The sequence below is a fragment of the Tenrec ecaudatus genome, chromosome 13, assembly GCF_050624435.1.
Source record: "Tenrec ecaudatus isolate mTenEca1 chromosome 13, mTenEca1.hap1, whole genome shotgun sequence".
NCBI classification, from domain to species: domain Eukaryota; kingdom Metazoa; phylum Chordata; class Mammalia; order Afrosoricida; family Tenrecidae; genus Tenrec; species Tenrec ecaudatus.
Window position 1 is genome coordinate 38,460,162 of NC_134542.1, and position 27,028 is coordinate 38,487,189.

The 27,028-nt window shown below is 45.2% G+C and overlaps 1 protein-coding gene across 1 annotated transcript in view; it reads right to left on the reverse strand.

Moving 5' to 3' along the window:
* Positions 1-27,028, reverse strand: part of AOX1 (aldehyde oxidase 1) — a 97,166-nt gene that overhangs the window by 29,416 nt on the left and 40,722 nt on the right. Inside the window, exons 16-25 of the mRNA XM_075529026.1 lie at positions 18,941-19,110; positions 17,959-18,085; positions 15,146-15,268; positions 13,437-13,533; positions 10,587-10,711; positions 7,833-7,966; positions 7,225-7,312; positions 5,340-5,426; positions 4,165-4,356; positions 2,028-2,255 (exon numbers count right to left, since the gene is read on the reverse strand). Coding sequence (XP_075385141.1) covers positions 2,028-2,255; positions 4,165-4,356; positions 5,340-5,426; positions 7,225-7,312; positions 7,833-7,966; positions 10,587-10,711; positions 13,437-13,533; positions 15,146-15,268; positions 17,959-18,085; positions 18,941-19,110 — 1,371 coding nt within the window. The remainder of the gene's footprint in view (positions 1-2,027; positions 2,256-4,164; positions 4,357-5,339; positions 5,427-7,224; positions 7,313-7,832; positions 7,967-10,586; positions 10,712-13,436; positions 13,534-15,145; positions 15,269-17,958; positions 18,086-18,940; positions 19,111-27,028) is intronic.

A 27,028-nucleotide genomic window follows, 5' to 3' on the forward strand; every position in this document is an offset into this window, starting at 1 on the left:
GTTGTAGACTGGACCACTGGAAGCCACAGGACTTTCTCTGGCTGATTTTAGGAAGTTGATTGCCAGGACTTTTTCATGGGTCTATCTTAGTCTATCCCCTCTACTGAAATCTGTTCAGCAGCATAGCAACCAAAGGGCTCCCAGGTAGCTAGCTCGTTGCTGTGCATGACAGGCCTCAACAAGGAGCTGGGCCCAGCTCTCGTGTATGGAAAGCAAATGCCTTCACTTTTTCAGCTATAGAACAGAGATTATAACGCCTGCCTTCCCTATTTGATTTGCTGCGGGATGGGAAGTGTTCAACACATGTCTACCAGGAAACAATTTGGCTGAGTGCAACTCCGTGCCTGGCATTTTCCCTGCGGAGCTGAGTGCCACCTCCGTTCCCGACTCAGGTGCTCTGGGGAGGCAGCTTGATGCCACCGAGAGAGGACCATTCTGGAGCCGGTCAGACCGGAGTCCTGCCCGTGGTCCAGGCCCTCACCAGAGGGGAGTCTTAGACACACGAAGCTCTGTGAGTCTCCGTTTTCTCAAGGCTGGGATGAGCATATGAATCCTATTTAAGTTGCTCTGAGGGTTGAATGAACTTAAGATTGAATAAACTGTAGATGGGGTTTATAACCTAGCAGGTGCTCAACAACGGTCAACATACTTACTGAGAAAGTCTGATGAGACACCTGCCGGAGGCCAACCTGCCCTGAGATGGAGGCCAGGTATTAAGTTACTGCTGCTGAGGCTCAAGGACTTCTAAAGGGTGCAAGAGTAATCTAGGCCATTTTCCTGTTGTCCTGCCCAGTCTACTCAAGGACAAATGGACCAGACTGACTCGTGCTAGCGTCCAGCTAATCCGTGTACCCCAAAATTGAAAACCCACATTCCAGCAGTAGCGTTTGTCTCTCCCTTCCTGCACTTGCCTTTGTTCCTCCACCACAGGCTCTTGACCGCCTCTCTCTTCTGAGTACATGAGCAGGTATCTAACTGGCTGTTTCTCTCAGCCATCATAAGCAGGCACACAGGGAGGAAGCTGACATTTGTGTGGTTATAAACCTCTGAGCTAGGACACAGCTGCATGCAAATGTTCTAACCAAGTGCCCTTATGCCAAAGCTAACCTGGCTCCTTAGACCACTGGATGGGGATAAAGCCCACCCTTCTCCTTTTCTTGGCACCTGTGTTGCCTCCCTAATGTACATATGCACACTCTACCCTGTACTTTTTTCTATTCTGACACCACTCCACACACTCGCTCTGCTTCTCCCTGGGGCCCAGTCACAGGTGTGAATTCTGCAAAGGATGTGATGACAGCTTACCTAGATAAGAACCTAGACAACAGAGTCCCCATCACTGCAAATGACTCTAGAGGTTCTGCACCTGTTGCTATTGGGCCCTTTCATTTGGAAATGAAGAGGCTGAAATAGCGAGTGGAACAAGCAGAGGTCAGCAACCAAGCAAAGAGACTCATTCAGCCAATTAAGGAAATCAAACTCATCCTCTGTCATACCTTGAATAGCGATGTGATAAACACATTCCTAAAATTGTTTTTTCCTTAAAATTATCTTGAACTTTTGCTCTTCTGGATTTATTCTATTCCAGCCTATCAAAACAGGGAGGGGCACTCAAATGCCCGCAGCTTCTCATTTCTGTTCCGTGGTCCGGAGACACAGAATCAGAGGATAAGGGGGACAGGAGTCCAGGAGGTCACCTGGTCCCATCCTCTTTGCAAATGGGCATTTTGGGTCCCAGAGGCCCAGAGTAAGTTTATTCAGCTGACAAGTGCCAGGACCAGAAGTAGACTCCAGGTCTCCTGATGTTCAGAAAGAACATTTTTACCAACCCCGAGCATGCGGGGAAAGGGGTTCTTGTCTGCTGTGGGGTATAAAGATGGCTTGATGCAACACAATGTCATTGAATTGTAACAACTTGGCTGTGTGACTGTGTGGCTAACCCCAGGGAAGAGGAGCCTTCCTCAGCACCACTGGTTCTATCTGGGCCTCTTCCTAACGGCACCCCTCCACGGGTTGGGCAAACTGACCTGACCAGCAGCAACAGAGCCCAAGCCCACAGGATATTTTAAAGGGACCATGGCCAGTCCCCTCTTCTTCCAGAAATTCTTGGCATTGAATTTTTCCACAGCTGCTTTCCTCGCCGAGTAAGAAGACAGGGCCATGCATTCTCTCCAACACCAGTTCAGGTTCTTGGCATCAATCTGCTGATTGTAGGGTGTTTGATCAAGCCCCTTATACATATTTATCATTCGGACCTTGAAAAGGAAAAAACAAAATTAAAGATAGGGGTGCAGGGGTGTGTGATCAGCATAGGCTCTTCCATCCATTGTCCTCCTGTATTGATTCAAATTCTGCCCATCCTATAAGACACAAAATTCATTCTCCTTACTCCTTGTTGAAGGCTTTGTCTGTGCTCACTACACCATATTCTTATATTTCCCTTCTATATGCCAGAAGACCCAAACCAGAAAATCCAGTGCATCTATTGACTATGTGACCACATACTTATATGCGCTCTGTGCTGCATAAATGCAAAGAAAGGAGCCCTTTCCTCGTGCTTCTCGTGTACCTCAGCCCAGGGCGAGTACATATGGACTCTTAATTCTAGTCACTACTGTGAATATCTGTGAAAAGCTAATCCTGATCTAACTTCCAGATTACAGGACTTGGTGTATTCCAATGCTGTCATAAAATAATGCCACTCACTTTCAAAGCAAGAACGCATGCCAGTTTGTTTAATTATAATCAATATCAAGGATAAAGAACAAATGAAGAGATCCCACTCCAAGATGTCTGAAGCACAGAATGGAATGTTTCTGCGTAAATGGACTTGTCCCCTCTTACTCCTAGAATTGATGACCCAGGGCCCCAGCAGAGATCCAAAGGTGCCACGTGCTTCACATGGTCAGACGGGAAAATTCAGCACTTTGAGTTAGTTACCTTCCCAGGCTTGCCGATAAGATCATTACAAATAGCAGCCCCCGTCCCCCTCTCACCACCTAAGAAATGTTAGGTCCATGTAAAGGAAGGCTGAGAATGCGTGCTCTGTAACCACTTGGGGGACAGCAGTGTTTCATGATGTCCATTCTCTCCCCAGGAGGCCTGGTGGCACAGTGGTTAAGTGCTCTGCTGCCAACTGAAAAGTCAGCAGTTTGAACCCACCAGCTCCTTCATGGGGGCGGAAGGCGGGGGGAGTGTGGCATTCTGGTTCCATAGAGATTGCCATCTTGGAAACCCTATGGTTCTGCTCTATTCTACAGGGCTGCTATGAGTTGGAATGGGTTCTACGGCAATGAGGGTAGGTAGTTTTTTCTCTCCCTAGCCTTCCTAGGGATGAAGGCTGGTTTCCAGCCACTTTCTCCTCCGTGACGCTACAAAATATGCTACTGGAAGATGGGTTGTGACGGGCTGGTCAGGGAGGAAGGTAAGGGCTCCTCAAGTTCAAGAGACATTGAAAAAGATGGCCATGGAATCCACAGCTGGGGGCAGGGGAGACGTTGCTGGGCTGGGGTTAAGGGTTGTGAGGGATGGCTGTGGCACAGAGCTACGTGGGCATCAGAGGGATTTGCATGAGATGCCAGCTGAGGCTCAGCTGGAGATGGAAGCGACCTTCATAGCAGACTATCCGTTTCAGGAAGAGTTGCCAGAAATGGGGTCTACAGACAATCTGCTCTAAGAGTGGCTACATCTAACATAGGACATCCAACAGGTTGAGCATGAATTCTGGTTTGGACACTTTAAAATGGCTCCTGCCCCCCCCCCCCTGCTCTTCCTCTGAGCACCACCACCACCGGGGAATGCCCAGAGGAGAAGTGGGTGAGAAAGGCCACCCCAGGCCTCACCGCTGCAGCTCCTCCCCAGGATCCTGGGATGGAAGGAGTACAGGAGGAGGAAAAGAAAGAATTTGAGATTCCAAGAACTGGAAGAAGACCATTAACTGAAAAGACAAACAGTTTATAATTACTAGCCAACTTGAGATATTTTTAAGGAAGACAAAGATCACTGAACATTGGAAACCTGGCTCTGTATTAAGCAGTTAGCTTGTTACCTTGGGTAAATCATTAGCCTCCCGTAAGAGTAAATTCCTCAACTTCAATGACCTTCCAAAGTCCTCCCCAACCCTGAAATTTGATGTCTTTGGGTGTCAGGCTAATTTAATATTACCTTCTCAGGGGACAAGCCACATTTGGCTGCCACTTCTGTAATGCAGGCTTCAGTGATCAGTCCTGTCTGAGGAAAGCCAAACCCACGCAAAGACGTGTTGGATGGAAGGTTGGTTTTGCACACCCGACCCCGGCATCTCAAGTTGGGGAACTTGTAAGCATTGTCCAGTTTCAGAATTCCCATTTCTATCACCTAGAGAGATCCAGAACGGATGTGATGAGACCCACACCTTCTCATTCTTGTTGGACCATCCTGAGACCTCAGACCAAAATGGCTAAAATATACCCAGGTCCCAAATTAAACATGTTTTATTTATAAATCATTTTAAAGAATTGAGTAATTTATCTTTTGAAAGTATTATTTTTTCTTCTCATATTTTAGAGCCAATACTTTCTTATTGAGGTTTCAAACATGTCCAAAGCTTTTTGAAAAGTTCATGGATCTAAGGACTGGGATTTGTCCCTCCGTCTCCCTTGCCCTGCCATTGAGTCAATGCCGACTCATAGAGACCATATAGAACAGGCTAGAACTGGCCTGTGAGTTTCTGAGACCCTAACCCTTTACAGGAGGAGAACGCTCGGACTTTCTAGCCTAGAGCAGCTAGTGGTTTTGAACTGCTGACCTTGTGGATCGCAATCTAATGCATAACCACTACACCACCACCAGAGCACTATAGAAGATAACAAGTTATTCTGCAAAGGGAAAGAAGAGGAAACCCCAAAACCAAACGTTTGGTTTGGGGCCTAATTCAATGGTTCTCAACCTGAGATGATTTTTGCCTCCTGAGGGACCTTGAGCAATGTCTAGAGACATCTGGGATTGTTCACACTGCTGTCGGGCAAGGGGACTGGACCATCTACTGGGAAAAAAGCCAAGGATGCTGCTAATCATCCAAAGTATCAACCAGGTGGAGGTGGGGGCAGTCGGTCCAACACTTGCCTCCAGAGCAGGTACTATCAGTATGGGATGTGTGGAACTCACACACAGACAGAGTCTTGGTCGGGATTTCTGGGCTCACATGGTAAGCATCAATTATTAACATGTGACTACCTCTTCAGTGATTGTCTCGATGCCTTTATAATTAGCTGTCCGTTAACCTGACTCTTTCTCAAAGTGAGTCATTTCATATGGCGCTCCTTCCCGGCGTGCACTTGTTCCTTAACGTAAATACTGACCAAGATCGACTTGTCCAGGGAGGTGCCTCCGTTGCTATAATGCTCCACATCCAGGGCCACGATCCTGCCATCAGTCATGAAGCCAACCTGCGGGGAGAGAATCGGCCTGTGGTAAGGGCACTGGGGTCAAGTCTCTCAGCTTTACTTGTCACAAGTGAGCCCTCCCCAAGCCACTTCTGGCCCCATTCAGAAAGAGCCTTTGTTCGCTTCAAAACTAGTCGGTTTTTCTTTTATTCTCCGTCCACTCTCTCCAAGACGGTCTCCTTTCAAACACCGAGAGTCCTCTGATTCTTTAAAGGAGGAGAGAGAGAAAGCCAATCGAGCAATCCTCTTGTTCCGCCGCTGCTCCGTCAACCCTTTCTTTTCCCTTACAGCAACTCAAACGCGGAATTCCATTCCTCCTGTGACTCCTTGGAGGCTGGCTCTCATCCTTGTATTCTTCCTGACGTCTTCCTTAACGTCACCAATCATTTCCTAATCGTGATACCTAGCAGCCCTGGGTCCCTCATGATACATTCTGCACACTTCTTTCCAAGGATCCAATTCAGCCCAAACTCCCAGCAGCCTCTGGTGCTGCTGGAGGTCTTCAGAAGGAACCTAGTCTTTGTTTGGAAGATGTTTCCAACAACCTGGAGCTCTCCCACAGCAGCCAGAGCAGAGGTCAAAGGCATGAAGTTCAACTCGTAGTCATCTCTCTGCATAGTGTTTCACTACCTGCCCTTCATTTTTCAATCTGACATCATGATGCTTGTATTGGTTTCTTAATGAATTCCAACATGTGTCTTTTTCCCAGTCAAACGGAAATCTCCTTCTGGACAAAGTCCCCTTTAATGGATCATTGTTGAACCAAACCAAACTCAAAGCACAGCTTAGTGTAAGTGCCATTTGACACAGATGCTTCCTTTCTCTTCTGAAAACCTATGTGCAGGTGCGCCCACCTGTGGCAGAGGCGGCGCTATGCATTCCACAAACAGTTTTCTTTCCTGGTGAGTGCCCAGCAAAGCGGCTGCCTTTCTTGACCTGCTTGCAGTTAGGTGGCACAGTTTGCGCCAATGAGGTTCGGAGAGAAGGAAGGTCACACTTCCAGGCCTGGTGCTTATACCATCTCCCCAAGGATCAATCTGCCAAGCTTCCTCCCTGCCCCTGCTTGCTGCCCTCTGCAGAGGACCCAGGGGAGAGAAGGCTCAGAGGCCTTAGGGCAGTGCTGTGCAACAGAACCGGATGGGGTACCAGCAAGGCTGTCTGTCTCTACTGTCCACTAGCCACACACGGCTACCGAGCCCTTAAAATGCAGTTCCTGCAAGTGAGGATCTGAAACCTAAAATTTCACATAGTCCGGTTACTTTAAATGTAAACAGCCCCGTGGCTATCGCGCCAGGCAGTGCAGCATGAGGGGGGCGGTGCCCCTGGATGGCACAGACATGTGTCATGCCTTGAATGGCCTTGAGGGGCAGATTCCCGACTCCTCTCTGTCCTCACAGTTACACTGCAACTAATTTCCATTTCACTTAACATTCTTGTTGTCCACATTATACTTTCGCCTACTTCTTTCACATGTGGGAATAAGGATGGTTGGTTACCAGGTCTACTGTCATAACATACGCATACAAAGTGTCCAGTGATTCATACCCTAGCAGCTAACACCGGTTAGTGCTGTTGCCCAAGCTGACATCTTGAAGCGAAGCACAACCACTTCACGGAGCTCATCAGTAATGGACCTGCACTTGGACGGAATACGAAGTTGAGCAGAAGCACACTGTGTTGATATGATCAGCTGGATTCAATACGTGAGGGTCATCCGAATGCTTTTGCTTCAAGCTGTTCTGGATTTATGGAACATTATGTTTTCCAGGCCAACCACTTCCCCTCTTCTTCTCTTACTCACTTTGTACTTTCCAAGGTAAGGATGGCGACCTCCAGTTATTAACATGTCTTCCCCTCGCTCCAGGATGCAACGGACTGCACGACCAAATCTAAAATGGCGGGGGGAGGGGGGGACAAGAGAAGTCACCTCTTTCACCGTCTGCTGGGAGTCCCCAGGATTTATCTAACTTCCACTGAGCCGAAGGAGAGTCTACACATCACCAAACGGAACCCCGTGCGCCCGATGCCCCCCCACCACCCCACCCTGCCACTGTGCTGATCTCAGGCAGACACTGGGTTTCCCCTCTTTTGGAGGAGTCAGGGAACCCAAGAGCCTCCTTCCCAAGAGCAAATGCCCCGCGATGTGCCTGATCTTCAGGTAGATCCTATGTTTTTATTGTGCCTTTTGTTCTTTCTAGCAATCCATTCTCATTTGGGTTCCTATCGTATGTAGTTGGATGACATAAGAGAAAGATACTATAATAAGCTAGTAACTGATATGTATATTAATATATTGTATTTGACTTCAGCTAATCTTGGCCCATGCTCATCCTCATTGGTCCTAATGTTGAGAATTTTCCCATGGCCTGGCTTTCTTTTGAGGCTGCTTAATAGGTTTGCTCCACTTACTTGTTTGCGACAAATGCTGTGATGGCTGCCAACGTGCCGGTTTTCACTGTCTTCCCCCCAAACGCACCCCCAACACGCCTCACATGGCACATGACTTTGTGAGCTGGCACCTTCAGGGTTGCGGCAACTATGGCCTGTGAATGTGAAGAGTTCTCATTAATCTGACCCATCTTCAGCAAGGACTTAATTTAGATAACCATGGTCCTTGACAAAAAAAAAAAAACATCTCCTGAAAAGGGAGAGCGGTAGCACAGTCCTGTTTGAATCTTTAATGCTGCGGGCCAGGGCGCGGCAAGCTTTTGAGGTGGAAGAGACAACCCTGTCCTCACAGTGATTTCAAGATGAATCGAGAGCCATACATATATTTTCACAAACAAATGAAATCACCATGACCTGAGTAATAGCCTTTAAATGAAACTATCATAATTTTATTTTCATTTTCAATTTTACTTCAGAGCCACGTGTATGTACCAAAAGAGCCACATGGGGCTCAAGCACCCCAGTGGGCAGCCCCAGTTGTAGATGACACATGAGTTGTTAGATCAAGGAGCACATTTCCATAAACCTCAATATACTGACCTCAGCAGCATTTGGTTACAATGATATCACTCAACCTACTGTTAATATTAATCAGACCTTTCGATGAATGTAAGGCGTCCTGGTGCTATAATGGTTATGGACTTGGCTGCTAGCCCAGGGGTGGGGACCGTCCAGGACGTGGAGTCTTGGAATCATCAATACCAGTTCACACCACACACCCCACTGAAGAGAAGCCATTCCAGTCACCTTAGGGAGGAGTCAATTCAATGCTTGACCCATAAATGATGTTGTAAAATATCTGACTGGCCCTTGGCAGAAACAAGTTCTCCACGCCAAACCAACCAAAATATTGAATCCACCACGTGCGACAAAAGATCCAATGAACCGCTCCCACACAGATTACAGCCTTGAGAACTCTACGGGGTAGTTCTACTCTCCCGTAGGATTTCTGGAAGACAGAGTCAACTTGATGGTACAAAACCCCCAAACTTCTCAATACCAACAAGATATGCTGGTGCTAATAGTTTTATTTTCCCCATCAATCCCACCAAAAGCGTTCTGCTGTTGCAGGGATGGCCGTGCGCTGCTGAGTAGCTTTCGGCTCATGGTGATCTGCTGAGCCAGAGACAGCATAGAACTGTCCCAACAAATGTGGGGGGCTCCCATCTTTAGTGGAGCAGACTGGTGGGTCTTTCGCCCACAGAATCTTTGGGTGGCTTATAGGCACCAGCTGTTCAGTTAGCAGCCAAGGACATACCATTGTCATGACCAGGGCCCACTAAACCCTAGGGATCTCGTTCTTGATGCTGGAAGATCTCATGGCCTCCCATACCTCTCCTTCCCCCTGTTTTCTACTGGTTCCCCCAGAGAATGACCAATTCTCATTTCCCGCTTGATTTCTGTTCAAGTTGACCAAGTGGTCTTCTCTGAAGATAGTCTTTCTCTTCTTTGTCAGCCTGAGGTTTAGAGATCATTTAATTAAATACATTGTTACAGACGAGGAGTTCCAGAAAGATGATATACTGGACCCACGGTCACACAGGGAGCAAGGAGCAGAACAGGAATGGAATGGCGTCCACTCAATTCTCCTTCCTGCTCCACCTATTGAAAGGCCCCATTCACACCCTCACATCCACATTGTTCGGTAAGTATGCTGGCTCTTATGACCCACTGAATCCTCAGCCCTTTTCTTTCTTTTTCTTTTGTTTTAACATTTTATTAGGGGTTCCTACAACTCTTTTCACAATCCATGCATATACATACATCAATTGTATAAAGCACATCCGTACATTCCCTGCCCCAATCATTCTCAAAGCATTTGCTCTCCACTCAAGCCCTTTGCATCAGGTCCTCTTTTTTTCCCCCTCCCTCCCTGCTCCCTACTCCCTCATGAGCCCTTGATAATTTATAGATTGTTATTTTGTCATATCTTGCCCTATCCAGAGTCTCCCTTCCTCCCCTTCTCTGCCGTCCGTCTCCCAGGGAGGAGGTCACATGTGGATCCTTGTAATCAGTTCGCCCTTTCCAACCCACTCACCCTCTACTCTCCCAGTATCACCCCTCCCACCCCTGGTCCTGAAGGTATCATCCACCCTGGACTCCCTAGCCTCCCCTCCAAGCATCTTATTCCCATCCAGGCAATCCTACTGCTGTTGCTGGTTTTTGAAATGCATGTTGCTTAGTATACAAGACATAGGCACCCACTCTTCCAGGTGTCCATATGTCAGAGTTGCAGAATGAATGAGGAAATGAATGGTGTTTGATTTTGCCTAAAAATGGTCTTACTCTCACGATAAATCCAAACCCCTGACTTCTTCATAGGCCTTCCTGGGTGATGCTAGCCCTCAGAAAATCTACTTTCTCTTATTTTTACACCCATGTAGACCTGGGCTTTGCAGATTCACCCCCTAGTTGCTTCCTGTCTGCTACTGTCTCCTAGCTGCTTCATGGGCATGAGTCCCTGCAGGCTGTAGAGGGCAGGCTTCCCTGCTTTTTAAGAGCAGAGCCAAAGACATGCAGACCCACTGACACCACAATCATTTTAATGTCACACTCTACTTCATGTTTGGAACCGTGCGGTTACTAGTACCAAAGTGGACATGAATATGGCGGTCAGTGCCCTTCCTGAAATGACTTTTGTCTCCACTTGCTCGTGGCAGGTTTCGCTGGCAGAAGCCATTCCTCTGGATCTCCTCTGTAACGACTCCACATTACCTGTACGCACGTGGGAAACTGTGTGGAGATGTACACGTCCACTTCCTGATCCTCTCCTTTGGGAACCACAAGCATGCTTTGAGTTTCCATGTAGAAGTGTTCTTGACCTCCCACACGTATCTCACCTGTCAAAGGAGAATACGCCGGAGACCCAGAAGTAGTGAGCGGGGAAAGGTTGTGCCCACCTCACCAGCTGTTCGCCTGTCAACTGTAGGCTGATGGTTGCACCTAGCAATTTGGGCATTTACTGCGCGCTCTCTACCAGGCTCTCTGGTAGATACGTATGTGTGGGGGTGGGGGTGGCTTCAAATAGTTTGTGAGCAGTGTCTTGGAAAATTATATTAAAGCTGGAGAGAGAGAGTAAAAGGATCATACAGCAGTAAAGGAAGGGTTCTACACTCAAGCCATTATTTTGTAACTCCATTTTCCCAAGAACTTTTTGAAGGCCTCCCCATATTATCTTCATGGTAGAGCTTCGAGATCAACATTATTTTATCCCTAGCGTTTTAATGCATGGAAACTGAACACTGAGAGGTACCATGTCAAAGTCACACAACCAATAGGGCATGATACCAACACATACTGGAGGTTGAACGTCCAAGATGTCTTTGCTACAGTTTCCAGATAACATCCCAGTTGGCCATGATCAGTTTCCATTTTAACACAGACCTGGTGTTAAAGATACATGACACTCTAGTAGTCGGAGGGACTGGTTACATATTGCACAAATGGGCTGTGTGTGTGCGTGTTCGGGGGTGCTGTGTCCTAGAGATCTTCCTATGCTTGGTATCAGGATGGGAAATAAAGGTTAGGGCGAGGGGTGGTAGTTTCTAGTATGCACAAGAAACTAACATTCTGAGATTTTCCTTAAAAGACAGAGAGTCCTAGACACTACTCTGAGTCTTGAGAGGGCGGTCTCAGGCATCTCCGTCCTCACCAGCAACATAGCTACATAAGACCTTGCGTAGCAGGCATGACAGGACAGTCTGCACAGCACTGATGATATAGATGACAGTAGAAAACTATGGGGGAAAGCAGGGGTTAAGACTGGCTTATATACGTGGACATTAACATAACTGCATTTTGACTGTGATGGTGTTCATCTGCCATGGATTTGTGCTCCCCTCGCCCCATGGATTGAATGGAAGTTGTCAACCTAACCCCAGTACTTGTGGTTAGAATCCCCTTTGAGAATAAGTTTTTGTCAGGTTAATGTGATAATATCAGCACAGGGAGTGTCTTGAATCAATCTCTCTCGAAGAGCAGATGAAACGAGCAAAGTTGGGGAAATTCAGCTGCCAGGTCATATGAAGATAACCATGTTCTCCAAGGAATAGAAATTGCAGAGACAAGCACTTTCATACCACCCCCCCACCTCCACCTCACCCAAGCCACCAGAGTCAGGAAGCCTTCCCCTAGTACGGGCCCTGAATCCAGATTTCTAGCTTCTTATGAGAGAAAGAATTTCTTTTCGTGAAAGTCACTCACTCGTGGCATTTTTGTTATAGCACCACTCGATAACTAACACATCACCCGACTCTGAATTTGTCAGAACTGATAGAAGTACAAATTAAAAGGGGTGAATTTTACTGTAGGAGAGTTACATGTTTATTATTCTAAAAATTATATTATTATTTTATATTAATAAATAGGTAGACAGATATAGAAACATAGGCACTGTGTGTTTCCTAGTTCTGTTCAATAAGAGTTTGAATTGAAGAATGAGAAAATGTCAAACAAGCTCAAATTAAAGGGCCTTTGACAAAACCAGTGGGCTGTACTTTTCCGAAGTCAAGGTCATGAAGACAAAGGCAGGATGTGTGATCCTGGATTAGATTCTGAGAAGGATAATGTCTTTTTGCTATAAAGCATATTATTGAGGCACTTGGCAAAACTTGAAAATATCTGTAGATTAGGTAACAGCATTTCAATGTTACTGATCTGATTTTAGTAAGTATATATTTATGCGAGAGAATATTCTTGCTCTTAGGAAATAAACATGGCCCTATCCAGGTAAAGAAGCATTTAGTCTACAAGTTACTCTCAAATGGGCCAGGGAAAAAGAGAATAATAAAGCAAGTGTAAAAAAATGTTCACAATTGGGGAATCTGGGGGAAGGGAATTACAGGAATTTTTTGTTTTGTTCTGTTTCTAGAACTGTTTGTTTGTTTGTTTTGGCAAGTTTAAAATGAGTTCCAAATTAAAACTTATAAGAATCAACTATTTTCTAAGACATAATTTAATTTTAATTAATGAAGGAAAAACACCTGGAAGAAGGAAAGGAGAGGAGGAGGAAGGGGGTGGGAATAGAGAAAGGAGTCAAAGGAGAAAAGACAGGTTTTAGACTCCTCAAAGGCCATCAATTTGGCAGTTATCTTAGTCATCTGGTAGCTGCAAATGATCTCAAACATGTTCCTTAACTACCTGGGCCTCAATTTCAGAGTGAGATAATAACACATCCCCCTGCAAGGCTGTAGGGTTGTATAGAGTAGGAAATACAGGTGTGTGTGTGTGTGTGTGTGTGTGTGTGTGTTGTGTGCATGTGATATGTAGAAGACTACATCTATAACAACCAGGCAGCCAGGGTCTGGACCAGACAGGTAGCCAGTGCCTGGGGTTGCCATGGGCAAGGTGCATCCTCATCCTTCTACCCTGTCTTTCTGGAAAGAGCTTTTGTGAATGAGAGAGGCTTGTCTCTAAAGAGCAATACTCTCCCCTCCCCAGGCTGCTAGATGATTTCTCAAATACACAGGTAGCATTAAGATAGGCATGCTTAAGTAACATTAAACGACATGCTTACAAGGCTTACAAGGTTGTTGCCTGTCCCAGTCTCACCTCAGATAACTTTACCTTCGAGAATTTGATCAACCATTTTAAACGCTTCATCCACATTTCCGCATTCCAATTTTCTTTCTGATTCAGAGAAGGAGTTGTGTTTTATAGCATCCTGGAAAGAGAGCCAGGAAGCAGGTAATAGTGACAAGAGACCCCTGAGCTGGGGCAACATTTCCCTTGCCACCCTGGAATCCCATGCTCTCCCGACCCGACACCAGACCCAGATGCCAGGCAGAACCCCACCCCCCATGCCCGCAAGGAACAAACAGAGGTCCATTTAAGTCCCAAAGCAGGGTGCTCAGCATACTGGAATCTCGTCAACTCTTGCTGCTTTCCCAACATTCACTCTGAGACTTTATATGGTAAATTACAAGAATGGAAGAAATTCATGCAAAAGAACATCCTGCCACACTAACATGGTGATGATTCTGATAACCTTTGTATGTTCCTGGCTTTTTTTTAGAAAATAGAATGGAAAATGCATTTCTCAATTGGTTTAAGTCAACAAGCGACCTCTATGTGGTCTGTCTCTCCTAGTCATTCAAGATCTGCATTAAAGAATATAAAAATCTTCTCTCCAATAGTGACTTCATAGAGAGTATCATGTGTAACCTTGTATACCCGAGAGATTCTGGGAGGAAGAAGCAGGTCAGCACAGAGACTGACAGCATGTGTCCACCTGTCCTGGACATTGTAGATTGCACATCGAGCATCCATCTACCTTTGCCTTCTAAACGATGCCAGGGTTCTGTTTAGGTCCTGACCGCTCCCCAGCACCAAGACATCTGACCCTTCAGCAATAACCAACACCCCCTCCACTACTCTGGACAGCCAGTCATCCACAAGTAGACACGTGAGTGGCCTGGATTAGGCTGAAGACTGTCTTCCAAGATTTAGAGCTTGAATGTTGGGACAGCGGTGTGCTCTCCTGCCCTGACACATGTAACAAATGACTGGCTGCCATCTGCGACCCCAGGAAATTAACTGAGAATAAAGCTTCGATTGTAGGCAGCAAAGAAGCCAGGCTAAGGGCAACCAGGTCTTTGGTGCCATGGCTGATGGTAACATAGTTTGGGGACAATAAAACTTACTGCCGTCAAGTCGATTCAGACCCACAGTGACCCCAATGGACAGGGTAGAAGTGCCCTTGGGTTTCCAAGACTGTGATCCTTTGTGGAAGTGGAGAGCCCCATCTTTCTCCCATGGCTCTTTTAAACTGCTGACCTTGCTGTCAGCAGCCCAGCACACAACCCACTGCACCACCAGGGAGGCCAATCATTCAGAAACCAGTTTGAACCACCGGATGTTCATGTTTCTGTAGTCAAGTATTTCAACTCTTTCATGACCCATGGGATAGCGACTGCTAATGCCAATGTACATGTTCCCGCCTTTGGGGTTCAATGCAAAGCTGAACCTTTAGGTTGTTCTTCAATCTGATGGGGTTCTACCCAACTATGTGAATCTGAGGAAATGGGCTCATCCCACCAACCTCAGCACCAGTGACTTCTCAAAACATGTGTCTCACTGATTTTATCAACACCCACATTACCTCAAAGAAAAACTTGCTTTCCATGTCACTCAAAATGCCCTCCATTACGGAAAATATGTGACTTCAACAAAATATTCAAAGAAGAGAATAATTTGGTCTTTAAAGGGTAAGCTGATAACTCTGCTTCTGTTTGCTCCTCTGGCCCCTGAATTGGCACCACCATAGACCTGGTTACCTCAATGGTTACGATCAGTGGCTCCAAATCTTGGTAAACAATCTTCACTCGCTTAGCGGCTTGCTGTGCATGGACCTTGGAATCAGCGATCACAGCGCAGACCAGCTGACCCACACAAAATACCTGCAACACAGAGGCAGGCAGGCAGTAGGTCCTCTCCTTAGATTCCGTTTCTTCCTCCCTCCCAGCACAGAGCTGGACACACGGCAGATGGACCCACATTCCTGCCCATCTGTATTGCACAGAGCCCAAGTAACACAGGTGTTGGTCCGGCTCAGGCGTTTGTCAGAGGTGGCAGGCTGACTCCAGGTCCTGCAGGAGATGCAGCTATTTGAACTTTACTATTGGTAATGATGGTATTGCCTCGAGACCGCAGGCTCAGCCTGCAGGTCAAGTTAGCAGGGCTGCTGAATGGCCAGCTGCTCTGGGAGGGCCCATCACACGGCCACATCATTGTAAGAGAGTCAGTGTTCTCTGTAGATAGGAGGACCGGGATGTCACAGTCCATCTGATCTGCAGCGGAGGGAGGAAGAGCAGGCATGTCTTTTGAGAGGGAGTTCTTGCATGTTAACACAGACTGCTAGTGAGCAGCTGCTGAGGTGACTGCCAGCTCAGAGTGACCCTAGACACAAGGAAATAAAAGGTCCCCTATTCCTGCACTATGCTCATGATCGGCTATAAATAGGAGTGGGTCTCACCACAAAATAGGGCAGAGCATGGGTTTTGTGAAGACACACAGCAGGAAATAGTAAAGCATCCTTTCCCAGAGGGAAAGGTCTGGCAGCCACATCACTGCACCTGCAGGTGCAGCAGCTGCCCACGGAATTCACCGGGGACCAGGCAGAATGCTAGGCCAGAAAGTGGATTTTAAGGGTTGTGTGAGCTGCCGTTGTGTTAGCTGCCGACTCGGTGGCCAGACATACAAAGGAATGGAGGATCCCCTGCCCCTGCACTGTGCTCAAGGTGGATCAGAACTCGGAAAGTCATGATCCATAAAGCTTTCACTGACTGCTTTTTGGAAGTCAATTGAGTGGCCTTTCTTTCTAGTCTGTCTTGATCTGGAAGTTCCACTGAAACCTGGTTGCATCCCAGCAACCTATAAGCCTCTACTGCCAGACAGTGGCAGCTGTGCATGAGATGGACATTGACTGGCTAGCAAATCCAGTCCTGTAACATGGAAGGTGAGGCTTCTACCCTTTAACCGCCGCTGCCCCTGAACCAGAGTTGAGAGAGGCCAAATGGCCTAGACAGAAGACAGCACTGCCACTGTTTGATTGTCTCTCCTCCCTACTCCCTGATCACACTGTAACCAGATGTAACAAGTTAGGTCCAAACGTTTTCTTCGAACTATTCAACATGAACAGATGGCAGTTTTATAATCAGGAGAAAAATTTTTTATTGAGCCCCTGCATGTGTTAAGCCTCCATTCCCTCAGTTAATTGACCACAGATGTGATTAGTCTTGTCCTCGGTGCATTGGAAAGTTGATTATTGCAGATATAACCACTTGCCGCCGCCACCACCACCCCTGCCCAATAAAATGGAACACAAACAAACTCCCTGCCATGGAGTCATAGTGGCCCTATCAGACCGGCCAGAACTGCCTCCTGGGGGGTTCTGAGACCAGAATTCTTTGTGGGAGTAGGAAACCTTGTCGTTCTCCCTCTGAGCAGCTGGTGGTTTAGAACTGCTGACGTTGTAGTTAGCAGCCCAACACATAACCACCACCACCCGCACCACCACCACCACCACCCGCACCACCACCAGAGATGGAGATAGAGTTAAAATGTAACATCTTACCATTTCTTTCCCCTTCCAACCCACGTTTCATTTGTTCCACTTTGTATTAATTTCTGTTTTCTCCTGGATTGAGTTGTTCTGTGTTTTATTTTGTAGTTGGGATCTTTGTGTATGCTTTTCTTTATATAAAATTCAGGATAGGTAATTCATAGAGACAAAACACCGAGCTGAGAAACCTGAGTTACTCAGGAAACCTCTTGAATACTATACTGCCCATGTTGAATTTTCTGACAACTTAAGAAACATTAAGCAAAGTCTTGATGATTTCAAACACTTATCTGACAAAAATGCTATCATCTGTTATCTACTCATTTGCCCTGGGTTGTGGGAAGCAGGCTCCTGAGAAGTCAGACACGGACTCAAGGAATTTTACAAAGGAGGGGGCATGGATGTATGAGATACAGGAAAAAAAGCTGGATACAAGGTAGAAAGCACAGAAATTGTCTACTTTGTATTCTCTTCTAAACTCGAAGCTCCATGAGGGCAGTGACCACATCGACATACAGTGGCCTGCCCCATGAGGTCCTCCTTTTCTGGAATGCCTGTTGAAAGAGTAGCATGATGAATGGATATATCTGAGTGAGCACAAACGCAGTAAAGAGGCCTTCTGGATGAAAGGATAGGGGGAACTTCAAGATGAAGATATATGACTTGAATTTAGGGTTGGACTTTGGATACACTGAAACCAGAGTATTGGGAAGAGATGCTCTGGAGGGATGAGCCAATCAAAGTTACCTGTATTCTCTCTTCCTGTTTCTTTCATACTTGTTAGGAGTGTACTCTTACTAACCAGAAATATGAGACACCAAAGTTATTTTTAATATAGTCAACTTCTGCACTTGTGCTGAAAATGAATATATTTGAGTTTGTTCAATGTTAGAATATAGTATCATGGAAAGAATCTTGGAATGTTTTATGATGTGTCTGTCAATGCTAAATGCTACCTTTTAAAAAAAATCGAAGCATCATTAACCAAGGTAATGGTTCTAAAGCAAACAAACAAAAATGAAGTACTTCATCTTTGGCCAGGAGTTTATCAGCTTCATCCCAGAAGCAAAAGGAGTTTATGTCATGAAGGTCTTCCGCGGTCATAATGTCCACCACACCTGGCATGCTGAGTGCTTCTGAGAGGTCCATGCACCTAGGTGAGAACACAAAGAGTTGGGGGCCTCCACCCTGCCCGATGACCACTGACACTGACACATTTAGAGTATGAGACATGAGAGAGGGGAAATATGTCAAGGTGGTGCTCCGATAGATCTCTGGGATAGTGAAGTTATCATACAGGGGTACACACTGGAGTAACTCTTACATGTCAGTACCTTTTCACTTCTAGTCTGTGTTGGAAATCTCCAATAAACAGCTTGCCTACAAAACATTACTTTTTAGTAGAGGGAAAACAAGAGATAGGTGCCTGTGGTTAATGGTGTAACTGGGAGTTAAATGAAAAAAGCAATCATTCACTTCTGTTGGGTAAGAATGTTACCACTTTCTGTGGTAGTTACATAATCTGTTGTCAATTTGAGACTTAAGAGGGAAGGGGTGGAGTTTAACCTGTCAATCAGGTCTCAGCTTGATAACCTCATTTGTAGGTGTTAAAAGGATAAGTAGCTCCCTGGAGGTGGGACACATACTCAGTCCCTGTGAGACGTTACTGACCAGGAGCCTGATGGCGTTACACTAATGCAGCCAGAGCCCTGGGAGCTGGAGGAGCCACATGGAGACCCAGGCCAGTGCTGGGATGCTTGTACTGCCACTAGATTCACAAGACTTTCCACCCTCTAGCCTGTGATCTTCCTGCATTCAGCATTATTGCATGCATGGCTGTGTGAATCTAAAGAGGAATTTATGGACTAGAATTGGACACATGGGCTAATATTGGATGTGTGGACTTGATCTAGATTGGGCTGGAATGTTTTCTCAGTATTGAATTGCTCTTGTACATAAAGCTAGTGTATAGTCTGGGTATACAGTCTACCCAGACTAACACACTTACATAATCTTAGCATGAGCTCTTGAACTGGTTACGAAAGTCAAGAACAGTTCCTGGTCCACCGCAGGCATGTCATCACAGTAGATGGATTCACCAGTAGCATGTTTAATACCAGACAAATGCATGATGGGATGGCCAACTGGGTCTTGGGGAAGTTGTCTTGGGTCCACACCCTATTTAATAAATATCCAAAATATAATTTTTATATTTCTATAAGGAGAGTGGAAGTAATCATATTATACAAACTGCCTGTAAAAGGGCGACTATACAATTTACACCTAAACCAGAGTACTTTTGAGAATGAAAGAAGTCCCTATGAATTATTACACATCAGGACAATAAGCTTCAACTGAAATCCCAAGCAAACTGGAATGCATAGCCATGCTAAACATACATATTTTGGTACATTTAAGTATTAATTGCAATATCCCTTATGGAAATTTATGGTATGTACATAAACAAATATAAATCTCTAATAATACACAATTATGTCCTCTTGCTAAAGTTGATGTATTTACAGAAATCTTTTAATCACAATTGTCATGAGATATATGTTTGTATATACATATGTGTAGGTGTATACATACATATAATGTTTTCCAAAGAGTATGATGGCATTGTAACTATGTTTATAGGAAATATTGAGGACAACCAGAACAGCATATTTCTTTTTTTCTTATTTTGAGTAGGGACATCTAAGAGGTAACTGGCAAGATTTGTAGTTTAGACAAACCTTAATATGATTAAACTATTGAGATGTAGGATATGTGAATTATATGCCAATAAAACTGTTAAAAAAAAGAAATGGAAGAGGAAAACAATGAAGACACAAGTAGGTACAATTTGAGCAATAAATCACTGCTTTCTGTTCTTATAGGAAGTCCTGGTTCAAAAGCAAATATATTCCATTAATTAAATCAGAGAAGAATAATCATACTGTCCCCCTTTAGATTTCAAATATGAAAGTTGTTAGGTCTCCTAGTTGAGTGGGTGCTATAAATTGAATTGTTAAGTAGGATCTATTGATTGTGTAAATAAGAATCTTAGAAAATGTTATCAGTTACTATAAAGTCTTATCAGAGGTCACATCTGAGTGGTGCCCTATAGGAGAAGAAAAGAAACAGAGGGACTGAAGATATGATGCGTGACCATATAATACACAGTTCTACAGAAGCTGCACACCACGCAATGCCCGAGCTGACCAGCAGGTAGGAAAGAGGCATAGACCACACTCTCCCTTAATGAGTAAAAGGCATGAACATGGCCAACATCCTGATCTTGGGCTCCCAGCCTCTGGAACTGTGAGACAATATATGTCTGTTCTGAGAAGTCAGCTAGTTTGTGACAGTTTGATACAGCAGCCATGTGAAACTAATACAGCAGATGTTGGGAGAAGAATTTTAAGATAGGAGAAAAGAAGGAGAAAGGGTTACAGGATGTAGCTGAAGCTCAGAGTCCAAGGTGAAGTCTGTAGCGGCAAAGGGGTTGCTGATGGGAGGATAGCAGGCACGTGGCTTCTCTCTAAAAAGACACAGCAGCTGGCAGACCAGGAGCTCTGCCTGAGAGCAGGCAACCCCAGCCACAGCCAGTCAGCATGTGTTTGTTCTGAAGGCCGACACCAGATTTCTTTGGAAGATCAGAGGGGAGAAGCATACCGCCAGGCCAGCCAGAGCACGAATAGCAGACAGACAGCGGATGAGAGGGACAGCTAGGAGGTCCCATGTGTGCTCAACTGTATGATGGGAGGCCCAGAGAAAGCTACAGAAGCCTCCCTTTCCTGCCCCTCCTTGCACCGCTCCCTGCAGCACCCCCTGCTCCTGGATTCGCCAGGGTGCCTTCACTGGCCCGAGCTTCCCAGCGCTGGGTTACACCTTGCAGCAAGATAAAGAGAAAGCAACTTAAACACCAATACTGAATGCTAACTAGTAAAAACTAACAGACGACAACTTATTTCTAAAACAGCATTCTGCAAGGTGTCTCAACAAAGAAAAGCTAACGCCTTATGTGTCTGAACAACAAAATGTGCAGTCCACAAGGGGAGGATCAGAACAGACTGACAACAAATGAGACATGTTAATCCATCTAAACTTGTGTCTTATTTCAATTTTTCAATCATGGCTGCGGATTTTCCAGTTTCAGTGCTTCCTAATCAACTAACAAGGTGCTACAGCTGCTGCGCTGTGGGCTCAAAGGGGAGCCTATGGATGCTGCAGCATATTATCTTTTCATGCCCAGGGCTTGCTGGCTTTCTCCTTCTGAGATTTAAATGCAATGTATCAAACCACCTGCGTGGTGGAGGCCCCGGTTCTAAAGAACTTATAATGACAACGGCTGTGAAAAAAGGCAGGCCTCCAGTGTACTCTGCTGTCCAGGGACATTGAGGACAGTGCCTCTTATTCACTGCCAGCTACTTGACCAACTAACTAATCAATCAAGCAAGAAGCCTGCAGCTTGAGAGCCATCAGAGGACCTGGGGAAGGCCTGGAATGTCAGGGGAGGGGAGTCTGGTATGCTTAATTGTAAAACACGGTCCGCATTAATAGCAGATGTTGATTATTTGGGAAATGAAAAGAAAAATATTATTGTCTCCATAGTAAAAGGGACAAGAAGTCAAGTGTCAACCAAACTGTGTGGATTATTTGCAGAAACTAAAAGTAGAGTGATTTCTGCAATCACCTGGTAATCAGACATATACTACTACACACTTTCCTGTTTCCCCACTGCATGCTCTCTCCCTCCTGCGTTAGTCAGTTAAGGTTCTCTGGGTTTAAACATTGGCTGTTTTAATATCTTCTTGAAAGGTGAGGTTTTCTACTCTCATAAAGATTTACAACCTCTGAAACTCGGGGGCAACTCTATTCTGTCCTATCGGGCTGCTAAGAGTCAGAATAGACTTGATGGCAGGAGTGTGTTTGTGTGTTTGTTTTAATATCTATACTTCTTTCGCTATAATATAATACAAAAATAGGGTATGGACTATGATTTTGAGTTTTTCTTTTCTTCTTCTTCTTTTTTTTTTTTTTTTGGTTGTTGAGTCTATCCTGACTGCAAATTCCCAAAACCAGAAGAATATCAAGAAAAACCATCTAGAACTTGACCCAAGCCCCATTTGATAAACATAGACATTAGCTATGGAGGTTGGGGGATCAGAAGATGAGAGAGACGTCTATGTACGAGGATTCTGGCATAATGAGGCATTTGAACCATGCCAGCATACACGGGCTCCACTGACATCCCTCCTTGTTCTGTCTATGTCGACAAATGCTCTCAATAGTTCTCTGTGCCTTCGTAGATGAGCTAAGCTAGAGATGACAGTAGTCCCTTAGAAATGCCGTGTCCAATGAACACACGTGCGGTAGTCTACAGAATGTACGCCCTCACTGTTATGGAGGCTAGGAATTTGAACGACAGGTCTCAGCTGGGCCACGCTTCCTCTGAAGGCTCTAGGAGAGAACCCTCCTGGAGTCCTCCTTGAGGATTCTCCTAGAGATTCCTCTCGAGGATTCCAGGATTCCTCAGTTTGTGGCAGCATATTTCCAATCCCTGCCATTTTCTGCACACGTCCTCCTTCCCCAAAGAGAAGCCCCACATGCTCTCTGGGTCTCAAAACTCTCCCTCCATTCTCTTCTCAGAGCGCCAACCCTTGGGCTTAGGGCTGACTCCAAACCCGAGAGAACCTCCTCTCGAGACCCTGACCTTCGTTGCATCTGCAAAGACGTTTTTTTCCAACTAAGTTCACATTCACAGATACTAGGGGTTGGGACCAGGACAGAAAGTCCCACCAAGTCCCAAGGATGATATTCCTGCTCAGAGCAGCCAATGTACAGAGAGGACCATAGCGTCGGCCCCATCACAAGACACGACGCCCCCTCACTGACCCATAGCACTATGAGGGACAACACTGGAGGCACCGTGTGAGAATTGTGCCTGATCTGACCCCACCACACCAGGTGAAACGCTAGGGGCATACAACAGAGCAGCGAGGGGAGCAAAGCAATGAAGTCCCCTGGGAATACCAAAAATAGACTTTGGGACAGGGCATGGTACCCCTCTCAGACTCGACCAGAAAACACTCCTAAAGGTCAACAAACAGACCTAAAACTATTAATAGACATTTTTTTTGGTCATTGATTTTTGTTGTTTTGTTTTTTGGTTTTCTCTTGTTGTTTTGTTTTTCTCCCTTGTTTCTGTGCTTATTATTGTCTATCTAGATAAGATTGGTGGCATAAACAATCCGGATGAGAAAACAACAGGACACAGTTTAGGGGGGGAACAAGATAAGGAGGGGGCGGGGGAAAGGAAGTGGGTGTTAACAAACCCAGAAACAAGGGAACAACAAGTGATCAAAATCAATGGTGAAGAAGTTGTAGGAGGCCTGATAGGGCTTGATCAAGGGTAATGTAACTGAGAGGAATTACTGAAACCAGAATGAAGGCCGAACATGATAGTGGGACAAGAAGACAGTAAAAGGAAATAGAAGAGGGAACTAGAAGGCAAAGGATATTTATAGAGGCCTAATTACAGGCATGTACATATGTCAATATATTTTTATATAATGATAGGAAAATAGATCTATGTATGTACATTTATATGTTAAATATTAAGGTAGCAGACAGATATTGAGCCTCTATTCAAGTACTCCCTCAACTCAAGAACACTTTGTTCTAATAACATGGCATTCCATGATGCTCAGCTTCCCAACATGGTCACTGAAGATAAAATGTGTGCATACACACATGTGGTGAAGAAAACTGATGGTGCCCATCTATCAAAAGATGTAGCATTTAGGGTCTTAAAGGTTTGAAGATAAACAATTGGCCATCTAGCTGAGAAGCAACAAAGTCCACATGGAAGAAGCACACCAGCCTGTGTGATCATGAAGTGTTGATGGAATCAGGTATCAGGCATCAAAGACCCAGAACAAAAAAAAAAACATATCAATATGAATGAAGGGGGTTGTGGACTGGAGACCCAAACCCATCTGTAAATATTTGGACATTCTCTTACAGAAGGGTCACAAGGAAGAAACAAGCCAGTCAGGGTGCAGTATAGCACCGATAAAACATACAACTTTCCTCTAGTTCTTTAATGCTTCCCCCCCTACCTTCGCCCCCCAGTATCATGACTTAAATTCTACCTTACATATGCAGTTAGACCAGAGGATGTACAATGGTACAGATAAGATCTGGAAACAGGGAATCCAGAACAGATAACCCCCTCAAGACCAATAATGAGAGTAGCGATACTAGGAGGGGAAAGAGAAGGTGGGGGTAGAAAGAGGGAACTGATCACAATGATCTACATATAACCCCCTCTCAGGGAGATGGACAACAGAAAGTGGGTGAAGGGAGACATCAGTCAGTGTAAAATATGAAAAAAAAATTATCAAGGGTTCATGAGGGAAGGAGGGTGGGGTAGGAAGGGAAAAATGAGACACTGATACCAAGAGCTCAAGTAGAAAGAAATTATTTTGAAAATGATGATGGCAACAAATGTAAAAATATGATTGACACATGTGTGTATGGACTGTGATAAGAGCTGTACAAGCCCCCAATAAGATGATTTTTTAAAAAGAAATATGTTGAAGGGAAGGTTGCCGTTCAACCCACAACAGAGATCATGTTGTTTGTTTGTTGTTTTAATATATGCCACAAATGGTGGGGATCAATGACTGCTGGAAAAGACCCCCTCAAAAGTGGTAAGCTGGTCTCTCAGCTCGAACATTTGTATGAAAAAAAAAAATTGCCCATGTCCTCGAAAAGGTGTCTCCTTCCTAAAACGTAAAAGTCTGGGTCATTCCTAAGCTAAGGAAACACATCGGTTAGACAGATGTAGAGATAGTGGGAGAGTTCAATGACATACCACTTTTAATTGTAAACAGTGGAGGGGGGCTGAGAAAAGTCTTGTGAAACCTTGTGTGAGACCTGCCAAATGTCTGAGATGAATTCCCCAAATTTAGCTCTGTTCTAGTCTGCACAAATACAAAATGGGTTCTTTTATCTGAAGATCCAACACTTACTTTTTGCAGTCACTGGGACAAAGCTCCTAAAGAAAGGAGTTGTCCTTGGCTCCTTCAAGGTGCTCTGTATTTGGCCTTCGAGTCAACCCTGACTTACAACGACCCGATAGATCAGGGTGGAACAGCCCCTACAGGTTTCCAAGACTGTAAATCTTTTTTATAAAAATCATTTTACTGGGGGCTCGTACAATTCTTATCACTATCCATACATACATACATTGTGTCAAGAACATATGTACATTTGTTGCCAACATTCTCAAAATATTTGTCTTCCACTTGAGCCCTTAATATCAGCTGCTCTTTTCCCCTCTCCCTCCCCACTCCCCCTACCTCATGAACCTTTCATCATTCATAAATTAGTATTATTTTGTCCAAAGTCTTGCTCTGCCCTCCTCTCTGCTATCCATCCCCCAGGAAGGAGGCTATACGTAGATTCTTGTAATCAGTTCCCCCTTTCTATCCCACGTTCCCTCCACCCTCCAGGCATCGCCACTCTCACCACTGGTCCTGGAGGAGTCATCTGTCCTGGATTCCCTGTGTTTCCAGTTGCTATCTGTACCAATGTACATCCTTTGGTCTAGCCAGATTTGTAAGGTAGAATTGGGATCGTGATAGTGGGGGAGAGGAAGTATTTAAGCACTAGAGGAAAGATGACTGGCTCATCTCCTCCCCACAACCCTTGAGTAAGGGGGTGTCCGGTTGGCTGCCAATGGGCTTTGAGTCTCCATTCTGCACTCACATATTTACAATAATATGATTTTTTTTGTTTCTTGATGCTTGATACCTGGTCCCTTTGACAGCTCGTGGTCACACAGGCCGGTGTGTTTCTTCCATGTGGGCTTTGTTGCTTCTGAGCTAGATGGCCGCTTGTTTATCTTCGAGCCTCCAAGACTTCAAACGCTTTATCTTTTGGTAGCCGGGAACCATCAGCTTTCTTCACCACATTTGCTTATGCACATGTTTGTCTTTAGTGATCATATCAGGAAGGTGGGTACCCACTGATATGATTCTTAGTTCTTTGATGTCTGATAACTGGTCCCTTCTACACCTCGTGGTCAGACAGGCTGGTGTGCTTCTTCCATGTGGGCTTTGATGCTTCTCAGCTAGGTGGCCGCTTATTTATCTTCAAGCCTTTTAGACTTTAGATGCTATATCTTTTGATAGCCGGGCACCATCAGCTGTCTTCACCACATTTGCTTATGCACACATTTTTCTTCAGCAGTTGTGTCGGGAAGGTGTGCGTCCTGGAATGCCAATTAAATACAACAACGTGTTCTTGCATTGAGTAAGTGCTTGAGTGGAGGCCCAATGTCCATCTGCTGCCCTAATACTAAACCTATAAATATATGCACATAGATCTGTTTCCCCACAGTCTTATATAAATATATTTACATATGTACATTCCAGTCTTTAGACCCCTGTAAATACTGTTGTCACCTAGTTCTTTCCTCTATTTCTTTACACTTTCCTGTTGTCCCACTATCATGCTCAGCCTTCATTTGGGTTTCAGTATTTTCTCTAGGTTGCGTTGCCCTTGCTGAATCCCTACCAGGCCCCTCACACCCTCCTTGCCACTGATTTTGGATCACTTGTTACTCCTCTGTCCCTGGGTTGGTCAGCACCACCTCCTTACCCACTCCTCCCTCTCTCCCGTGTCCCTGGAACCATTGGTCCCATTGTTTGATCTATTTACAGGGTTTTCTTTCTTTCTAATTTTTTTCTTTTAATTAATTTATTCTTCTATGGGTAATTGGTTTCCTTTTGTTGTCATCGCTGTATTCTCACCCATCGCCTATCTTGTTTTGGCTTGATTTTTGGTGCATATTATTATCTCTACAGAACTATCCAGGTAAGATAGACTGGATGAATAGTCTGGAAGACTGTAATCTTCAGGGGAGTAGAAAGCCTCGTCTTTGTCCTGAGGAGCTGCTGGTAGTTTTGAACTACTCTCCTGATTAGCGGCTCAATGTGTAACCACGCCAGGGCTCACTGTGGCTAAGAACATTAGGTAAGAAAGAATGTTGTCCCCTCCAAACAGTGATTTCTTGAACAGTGACCGAATGCTCCCGAGG